This window comes from Myotis brandtii, unplaced genomic scaffold (genome assembly GCF_000412655.1).
Source record: "Myotis brandtii unplaced genomic scaffold, ASM41265v1 scaffold200, whole genome shotgun sequence".
Taxonomy (NCBI): Eukaryota; Metazoa; Chordata; class Mammalia; order Chiroptera; family Vespertilionidae; genus Myotis; species Myotis brandtii.
This window is the reverse complement of record NW_005357453.1, coordinates 1,693,734-1,704,110: the sequence shown is the minus strand read 5'-3', so window position 1 is coordinate 1,704,110 and position 10,377 is coordinate 1,693,734. Positions and strand designations below refer to the sequence as shown.

The window sequence follows — 10,377 nt, the reverse complement described above, 5'->3', positions numbered from 1 at the left end:
TATATATATATAATTTACAATTTCTTAAATATGTAGCGGGTTTGCCAGGACATTTCATTGTATATAACAAATTCAATAACAGAGTGAAAATTCTGACTTCTAATTATAAATAATACGGTTTTAGTCATTCTTCATTAAGTCCATTTACCCAGAAAGATCAGAGAAAACGTTAATCACTTTTTGATAATTGATATAGAAAAGATACAAGAAGAAACCACTTCATTTCCTCGGTGTGGCACCATCTTGACTCACCAGGATTGCTGGACTGGGCATCCATAGGAATCATGAGTTTTGCCCGGGTGGCTCGGCGTGCAGCCAGTGACCTCTCCAGAGTGGACATGGAGCTCCCTGCTTCTTCAGTGTCCTGACCTAAAAGAAAAACAGTACTCCTGAGAGACACACTTTCTTCAATGAGTCAACTCTCTGTATCATTTCTAGCCAGACACACCAATGCCTTTTTCATTTTAATGTATTAAGTTGTAACATCTAATGTCTTGTGACCCAAGCGATCTACCCTCACTAATAAAATTCACCTTACCCTCATTACCCAGAAAATAACATAGCCAGGACGAAGAGCTAAGTAGGAGGAATAGGTAAATGTGTGTCTGAAATAGACTGTCCCACTCTAATCACTCAATCTCACTCCCGATGCTAGAGGATTAAAGAACAATTATGACCTCAGCCTTCAGAGCCAAAAGTCTAGCTGGCCACAAGGAGGAATCTTCAAGTGTCACACTGTAGTGCTTAAGGGAACTAAAATGCATTTAATAACTGAATGTGACAGCAAAGTTGGAGACTCTGCGTGAGATATTATTTAAGGTCTAGAAAAGGAATACTCAAAAACTTATCATTGAAAATCAGTAACTGAAGTCCTTGTTAGACAGTCCAAGCTGAGAAAGTCTAGTTATTCAGTTACACATTTAAACAACTAAAATATTTTTATTTGGTTTAAAAACCACAGCTACTCATTCTATAAACATATCATGAGTATAATGAAGAAATTTTCTGATGAGAGCACTTGTTAATTTTTCAACTCCCCATAAGCATTTCAAAAACATGAGGACCCACAGAAAGTGAAATACCTTGCCGCCAACTCTCTAGATTTCTTAGTTATACCTGAACACGGATTGTTCTGTATCATTTTATTAAACATTGGGGGTTTTCTTAAGATCACTTTGTACACCTACAGAGCCTTCAAATAGACTTCATCGAACTAGGCTAGTGATCATATCACATGATTGCATGGGGATGAGAGTTGATCTTCATGGTAATCAAGGCAAAGAAACAGAATTGTCAATGTTTTCATATTTCAAGTGTCCTTGATGTGATTTTTTAAAGCAAGGAATTGACAGCAAATTTATAATCAACTTCCAATTACCCACAGACACAGGGAGCTAAGAAGTGTACAATAGCTTCAGCTTTTATTGCCTTGACAAACGTTTTGTTCAAGATTTAACAAAAAGCCATCAATTCATTGAAGCTTCACATTTCAATGTTTCCCAATGGTATCACCTCCTACCTCTTAGAAGTTTCAAATAGCATGGCAATCATAAAAAGCAGGCAACAGGATGATGGGATAGAAAGTAAACCAGGTTAATCAACCACATGTATATCAGGTTATTTGAACTATTGGTAAATAACTGCGAATTAGTGGGAAGGTTACCTCCACAAAAGAGGGAGTGGAGAACACCCTGTGGGGTTCTTTTTCTGACGGCAGAGGGGAGAATTACCTGAATGAGAGGTGCTTTTGCTCCCCATTTGGGTTTCTGACTGGCTGTGACTGACTGGTGTGAGCTCTTGGCAACTTTGGATGGGGGTGTCCCTCCCGGTAGGGTCGGTGCCTGATGGCTTCTCAATGTTTTTCATCTCCATCTCCTCATGATGGATCCAAAGATCAGGGGGCCGCAGGTCCTTCTGGCTGCCCTTCCTTTTGCCAACACTGTGGGTGGCCCGTTTCCTATGGAACAGAATTAGAAGGCAAATGTGAGTGCCTCGCCTCAATGGCCCTCTCTCTTCTCTGTCAATTCAAGTTAGAAGCCGGGGAAGGAAACAGAAGCACTCCCAGGAGGAAACCTGTGAAAGCCAGGAATTGGCAGGCTTGTGTTGGCCGCCTTTTCCCCTTTCCCAGGAGCGTCACCACGTGGCAGGAGATGTGGTGCTGAATCCCCAGGGTCTCGGGGGCCTGCCAGGGAGCACCTCCCTTCAGCTTCCCCAGCTGCAAATCCGAGCCCACGCTGACAATGGCTTCGATGGAGCCATATGCCAGTCTTTGGAGCGAGGCATAAGGTAACTGACTGCAGCATCTGCTTAGGAGATAAAGGAAGGAACTGCTTGGAAAAGGCAAATAGAAATAAAAAGGCCAGAGTCTGTGCCAACAGGCAAGGTAGAAGCTTAGAAGGAGGTCTACACCTCCGCTGTGTAATTTAACGTGCAAACGGGAAGCTTGCTCTTTGTGGACAAAAGATCACATGGGGACGTTCTTCAGAGAAGAAAACACTTTCCCCTTAGGGCCACTGAGTGTCTGGATTCAAACTCAGTAAGACCCTTCCTTCTGAAAAGAGAAGAACACCCTTGGGAGTGTGATTCAAATGCCTCTTACTTGACTCAATAAAATTTTGGCCCAGCCGGCATGGCTCAGTGGTTGAGCATCAACCTATGAACTGGGAGGTCACGGTTTGATTCCCAGTCAGGGCACATGCCCAGGTTGAGGGCTCAATCCCCAGTGTAGGTCTTGCAGGAGGCAGCCAATCAATGATTCTTTTTCATCATTGATGTTTCTCTCTCTCCTTTCCTCTCTGAAATCAATAAAAATATATTTAAAAAAAGAATTTTGCAATAAGTTTATTTTTCAGTGGTCGTCTCTCCTTGGGCCTCGTGAGATTCAAATATTCTCTGCACGCTAAGTAAAGTAGCAGGATGCTCATGCTAGCCATTCTCTGCAGCAGGGGCGAGTAAACGATGGCCTGGAGGCAGATCTGCCCACTGCCTGCTCTTGTAAATAAAGTTTTATTGGAATCCTGCAGAGCTCATTCACTTTGCAGTGTCATGTTGAATAGGTGCAACAAAGACCACAGGTCCCGCAAAGCCTAAAATATTTACTATTGGGCCTTTTTTCAGAGAGTTTTCAACCTCTGTTCTACAGTTTTATACTTTTTAAAAATCTCCACTTGTCGGTTCTCCTACTTTTAAAATAATAATATCTCTTCATAAGGCAAACTTCAGACAGTTAAAATCTAACTTTGGTCACAAGCCCAGAGAAGTACCTCCTTCTCACATTCTTCACTCGCAGGGCTTTGCAAGAATAACTGTTTTTATCATCGCTAAACGGGTCAGACAAACCACTCTCAGGGAAAACTCTTTGTAACCTTGCAAGGCCACGGAGAGTGGCTCTGTTTTCCCAACTACTGAATAAGATGCTTGCCCATATTAGGTAATTAATAAATGTTTAATGGGGTGATTGGTTACATTTTCCTTAATAGTCAGTCTTTCCTTTGTCTTTCTCGAAGTATGCTGATGAGTGTAAAACACAAAGAACCCCAGACTTAATATCTACCTAGTAGTTTATGAGAAAAACAAGGCAGTATTTCCTGCTCTAATATTCCCCCCCAAGGCACCTGCATTTTGCTGACTTCCTGGCAGCAAGGTCATACCAACTCTAGACAATTGCCCCTTCTTGACTAGGTGTCAAGAACTCTGCTAAGTACTAGAAATGAAAAAATAGGTGAGACATTGGGGGGGAAGGAAACAGAAGCACTCCCAGGAGGAAACCTGTGAAAGCCAGGAATTGGCAGGCTTGTGTTGGCCGCCTTTTCCCCTTTCCCAGGAGCGTCACCACGTGGCAGGAGATGTGGTGCTGAATCCCCAGGGTCTCGGGGGCCTGCCAGGGAGCACCTCCCTTCAGCTTCCCCAGCTGCAAATCCGAGCCCACGCTGACAATGGCTTCGATGGAGCCATATGCCAGTCTTTGGAGCGAGGCATAAGGTAACTGACTGCAGCATCTGCTTAGGAGATAAAGGAAGGAACTGCTTGGAAAAGGCAAATAGAAATAAAAAGGCCAGAGTCTGTGCCAACAGCCAAGGTAGAAGCTTAGAAGGAGGTCTACACCTCCGCTGTGTAATTTAACGTGCAAACGGGAAGCTTGCTCTTTGTGGACAAAAGATCACATGGGGACGTTCTTCAGAGAAGAAAACACTTTCCCCTTAGGGCCACTGAGTGTCTGGATTCAAACTCAGTAAGACCCTTCCTTCTGAAAAGAGAAGAACACCCTTGGGAGTGTGATTCAAATGCCTCTTACTTGACTCAATAAAATTTTGGCCCAGCCGGCATGGCTCAGTGGTTGAGCATCAACCTATGAACTGGGAGGTCACGGTTTGATTCCCAGTCAGGGCACATGCCCAGGTTGAGGGCTCAATCCCCAGTGTAGGTCTTGCAGGAGGCAGCCAATCAATGATTCTTTTTCATCATTGATGTTTCTCTCTCTCCTTTCCTCTCTGAAATCAATAAAAATATATTTAAAAAAAGAATTTTGCAATAAGTTTATTTTTCAGTGGTCGTCTCTCCTTGGGCCTCGTGAGATTCAAATATTCTCTGCACGCTAAGTAAAGTAGCAGGATGCTCATGCTAGCCATTCTCTGCAGCAGGGGCGAGTAAACGATGGCCTGGAGGCAGATCTGCCCACTGCCTGCTCTTGTAAATAAAGTTTTATTGGAATCCTGCAGAGCTCATTCACTTTGCAGTGTCGTGTTGAATAGGTGCAACAAAGACCACAGGTCCCGCAAAGCCTAAAATATTTACTATTGGGCCTTTTTTCAGAGAGTTTTCAACCTCTGTTCTACAGTTTTATACTTTTTAAAAATCTCCACTTGTCGGTTCTCCTACTTTTAAAATAATAATATCTCTTCATAAGGCAAACTTCAGACAGTTAAAATCTAACTTTGGTCACAAGCCCAGAGAAGTACCTCCTTCTCACATTCTTCACTCGCAGGGCTTTGCAAGAATAACTGTTTTTATCATCGCTAAACGGGTCAGACAAACCACTCTCAGGGAAAACTCTTTGTAACCTTGCAAGGCCACGGAGAGTGGTTCTGTTTTCCCAACTACTGAATAAGATGCTTGCCCGTATTAGGTAATTAATAAATGTTTAATGGGGTGATTGGTTACATTTTCCTTAATAGTCAGTCTTTCCTTTGTCTTTCTCGAAGTATGCTGATGAGTGTAAAACACAAAGAACCCCAGACTTAATATCTACCTAGTAGTTTATGAGAAAAACAAGGCAGTATTTCCTGCTCTAATATTCCCCCCCAAGGCACCTGCATTTTGCTGACTTCCTGGCAGCAAGGTCATACCAACTCTAGACAATTGCCCCTTCTTGACTAGGTGTCAAGAACTCTGCTAAGTACTAGAAATGAAAAAATAGGTGAGACATTGGGAGCTTAATAAATGTAGGAAGAATGGCATGGCTCCTGGGAATTTCTGCATTCGTGGACTAAGGAGCCTGCACTGGGACATGGTAGGTAGGAAAGCTGAAAAAGCAGAGGGGGCCAAATTACAGGAGGCTGTGCCTTCAATAGGAACATTTTTAATGATAATAGTAAGTCTGTGGGGACCTGCAGAAAGAGTTATAGCTCAGGACTCAACATTAATCAGATGTTACTTTGTATGATGCAGATCACATACTCAGCACATAGTAATTACTTGAATTAAATAATAAGAATTTTTATTATTGACAAGAGTATTTTTAAGATTTTTAAAAATTGATTTTTAGAGAAAGAGGAAAGGAGATAGAGAGAGAAAAATATCAATGTGAGAGTGAAACATCCACTGGGGATCAAGTCAGCAACGGGCACGTGCCCTGACTGGGAATTGAATCGGCAACCCTTGGGTGCAAGGAACAACACCCAAACAACTGAGCTACACGGGTCAGGGCTTAAAAATATTTTTTTGCTAGGTTCTTCTTTGATTCTTTATTGGCTCACCCTGCATATAACCGATTATTATAAAAGGAGTTTCTTTTCTTTTCACTTTTAATCGGTATGCTGGGGACTTAAATGGGTAAGAACCAACATTGATTGAGTATACATTTTATTTGAATGTGCCCTTCAAAGTCCTACATGACTAGTATCATTTCAGAGGTCCTTTTGCCACATTATAATGAATTAGTAAGTTCAAGTTCCCATTCTGTGCTTAGGAATCCTTTGCTCAAATTGTTCACAAGAGGCAGTCATAGAGCTCTGTAGTAATTCTCTTGGTCACACAGCCATGTGTCCAAGATCTGAAGGGAGATTGAGGTGGGAACACTGCCCACTGGGAATTTAGGGAGGGCTGCAGGCAGAAAGAAGACCTGAATGGAGGTGAAAAATGATTATAATTTAAGTAGGAAGAATATGTTGGGAAGTATAAACACCTGCCCTAAACCTGCCATCCAAATCCTGCCCAAAGGTTTCTAATTCTCTATAGTGATTATTTTTATTCTACTAACTGCTATTAAAAACAAAAAAAATGTATTAGAAACCCAGGGAAAATGTGTCTTAGATTCCAAAATAAACCTGGATTTTCTGAGATGGATTTAAGATATTTTGGGGTGCTAAGTGGTTGAGAGTTAAAATCTCTGTGTGGTAGATACTGAAAAATGACAAAAATGTTAAAGCTTTGAAAATCAGTGCAAGTGACCTAGAGTAGTTAAGATAGAGTAGATTTCCTTTAAGAGTTTAAACATTTGATCCTGAGTAATGAAAGTAATTATTTTGGTCAGGATTTGAATGCATACTAATATGTAAAACTTGCTGTGTGCCTGACAAATTAAATAGGAGGTGTTAAATTTTATTTACATATTCAAATTTAATGTATTCAGACAAATTGTTGATCATCTACACATGTGATAACTATGTGCCTTGGATTCCCAGGATATTTTCATTGTCAAATATATTGTCTTTAGTACCTATGGATACATCATGACTTATCAAACCATGTTGTATATTTTGGCCAGAAAAATGTTATGGCTTTATTAGAAACACAGAACACCTCATATCAAATAGCTTTTATAAAGTACTTTTTCTACGTTATGACATTCTATAATCTCACTAATTCTAAATGTGTAAGGGGAATCTCTTCAAAGTAGCACACCATTTTAAATTAATAATTAAGAAGAAATAAAAAATTATTTTTATTTCATATTTGTTTGAAGCTAAATGCTGCTATGTGTTTCTATAATATAGTAGTATCCCATGGGGAATTTCAGTGTTTATAGGTAGAGGGGATGATAAAAAGTATTTAGTCCTATTTCTCATTTGAGGAAACTAAGAGGAATTAGCTCTTCCCTTAGGTTTAATTAAATACCATTGATTTAATTACATGAATGGTAGAATCAGAACTAGATCTTGGGTTCTAACTTCTGTTAGTTATTTTATATCATAACAAATAAAATCTTACAAACTAAAATGTGAGTCAATCAGATAACCGACCTCATTATTATATATGAGGTATATATGATAAACTATATGAATATGATTAACTATTAATAAAATGCATAGACATTGACTTGAATGAGATATTACTGATAGTATACACACAAATGTTTCAAATCAATTTGAATGTAATTCACGTCCCCCCAAGAAAACTTACATTCTCAACACTTCCAGATAGAGAGATAATGAAGAAGTCCATGAATTGGTTTCCTATTTCACCTTATTAATTACATTAAACTCACATTTTTTTTTCCTGAGAGCCCTATAAGGGGCAATATTTCTCTTTCAAATTGGAATCGATTTTGCTTTCATCTGCATTACTTAATTTGTTCTAAAAGGCTCAATGGTGGTGGGATAGGAGTCCTCAATGAAATCAAGAAAAACGGATTTAAAACTCAGAAATATCTAGAAGGAGAAACTTTTTTCTCCCTTTTCTGTTAACATATACAAAGAGACAAAAATGAACGGCAATGGTCTGTGACTGAAGAAAGGTATATGCATAAACATGGTGAAAATGTGCCAAATAATACTGAGAGACTTTTGGAGGAAAAGGAGGCAGTAAGTGCAGGAACTCACAATTTACTTTCTTTGGGTTTTCAGTTATTAATGGAATGGTTTGTTCTTTTGTTCATTCCTTAATTTTAAAAACAAGTCATATACAGAGCTCAGCCTCTACTCATTCTAAATAAAATCTTTAAGTTCTTACCAAGGTGCTTAGTGTGGAATTTAAGATAATTTGAGAGTTTCTCTAAATAGTATCAAATCCCACTTTTGCACATTGAGAAGACTGGCATTTTCTCTGCGGATGAACAAAATATGTCCAGTATTCCAGTTCATTAGGTCAATATCACCCTCAAATATCCTTCTTGCAACGATAAAAATGGAAAACAAAACAAAATACCGTGCTACAGATGGTTGAGCTAGCAAATTTAATTTTGTGAATTCACCGATGTTTTTAAAACTATCGTGACACAGGCTAAGTTGGGTATGATATCTTCCCCACTTCCACTTTTGTGGCTCTTCCTCAGCTCTGCTTCAGACGCCCAATGCCATGATGTTCCACCAATCTACACTTGCACAACCCCTTTCTCGGGAATGCTGGACCAAGAGATTGTTTAATGTTTTATTTAAGTACGTTTCTCCCCCCCACCCCCACCCCAGAGCCTTACTAAGTGCCCAGCACTCCGGAAACTCTGTGGGTGACCATCAATTCCCAGAATGCTCCTGTATAAGACTGGTCTTATTAAGCTCAATTTTCTGATTTCTTGTTTGGACACAATGCACTAGCACACCAGCTTCAAGATAGTCAGTCAGATGGATGGAGCTAGATACCAAATTTTTCCTGCATAGATATAAATTAAATACAAAGACTGCATCTATAGCCCCCTATGTAACATTCTTCAATATGTACATATATATTCCTTATCCTGTTTCTAATCACCTCACTTCAAGATGCTGGAAGAGTCACTACAGATCAACAAGTACAGTCACAGGATTTGTCCAGAGAGAAAGGCTGAGGTATTAGCAAGGGAAGAGGGAAAATTATTTGCTAGAGAATCTCTCTTAAAACTTTGAAAATCAGTGCAATGACCTGTATATAGTATTTAAAGTGGAGTAGACTTCATTTAGGAGGTTAAACATTTGCTCCTCAGTACAGAAAAATGCCATGCCAGAAAAAAAAAAATAACAAGGGAAGAGCCTACGATAGCCAATCCAGTAAGACAGTCAGGATGAAAAAGTACTAAATTGGCAAGGATGCAGAGAACAACCAGGAGGTTACTGCTGACTCCCACAACGGACTGGCTGGCACAAGGTTAATATGCTGGTTAGGGGGCATTGCTAGAAGGGGAAAAGTGGAATGAAAACAACCTTTCCACTCTACACTCTGTACTTTGATGTCTCAAGCTCTGCTTGTGCTAGAACCTAGAGCTGCATAATAGGAAAATACTTTTAAACCCCTCAATTCTTACTATTTTCTGGAATCAGCATAGCCAGGAAATAGGAACCATTTTGAATTCCTGACTCTCTCCTCCTCCCTAACTTCTGCCTCCAAAATAAACACTCTCTAGTATTGCAACTACATTGTGTTTGGTATTCTGCAGATAGTTATTCATGGGACAAGCATTGATTAAATGCCTACCGGCCTCCTTGCCAAAAGTGATAAACACTTTTAGAGGAACACACATCTTCACCCTTTTATAGATAATTGCAGGGAGGGCCATAAGTAGGGACATGGTGACGTCCATTCTCTAAGTGCGACTTCGGGAACACCTGCTGTCACTGAAAAGAAAGAATCTGGCCTCAAGAAGTAAAATAAAACAGAAATGCAAAGCGGATCTGCAGGATTCTACTATTCAGTCTGTAAGTCTAGCCCTCACCCAGTTCAGTTAATGGGCCTGGACTGGACAAAAGGCAAGGTCTTGCCCAGGCCAGGAGATAAGGAACATGTGTGAATTATGAAAGAGCAAGGAAGAGAGCCTTCAAAAATAGAACTCAAAAGGATGGTAGTTGGGTCAAGCATGGATTTCTCTCCCTTTGGGAACCAGCTGTTACCTACTTTCTCTGCTGGGCTGAAGAGCGCCGGGTGCAAGTCACGGCCACGATCGCCACCACCAGCACCGTGATGATGCCAACGGTGACCACAATGATCACCAGCAGGTTGCTGTTCTTCTGAGGAGTGACGCTGCCATGAGGGGGGTGCATCTGGCCAATGGGTGGTTCTGGGAAAAGACAGGCAAATGGAGATCAGGTTTAGGGAGACATGGCAGCCCAGTGTTTATCCAGCTCTGTTAAGGATGTGAAGAGTTCCTGTTGTTCTGGGTATGGCTTACACTGAGAACAAAGCAATGAAAATGGAGAAGAAAGACCTAAATTATCTACCCAAGATAAATGAAAGCTATTCCCACACAAAATC

General features: G+C 40.4%; 1 protein-coding gene across 1 annotated transcript in view; it reads right to left on the bottom strand.

The window, feature by feature from the left end:
- DCC (DCC netrin 1 receptor) overlaps nucleotides 1-10,377 on the bottom strand; it is a 980,448-nt gene that overhangs the window by 42,065 nt on the left and 928,006 nt on the right. Inside the window, exons 24-26 of the mRNA XM_014538876.1 lie at nucleotides 10,021-10,183; nucleotides 1,731-1,957; nucleotides 253-369 (exon numbers count right to left, since the gene is read on the bottom strand). Coding sequence (XP_014394362.1) covers nucleotides 253-369; nucleotides 1,731-1,957; nucleotides 10,021-10,183 — 507 coding nt within the window. The remainder of the gene's footprint in view (nucleotides 1-252; nucleotides 370-1,730; nucleotides 1,958-10,020; nucleotides 10,184-10,377) is intronic.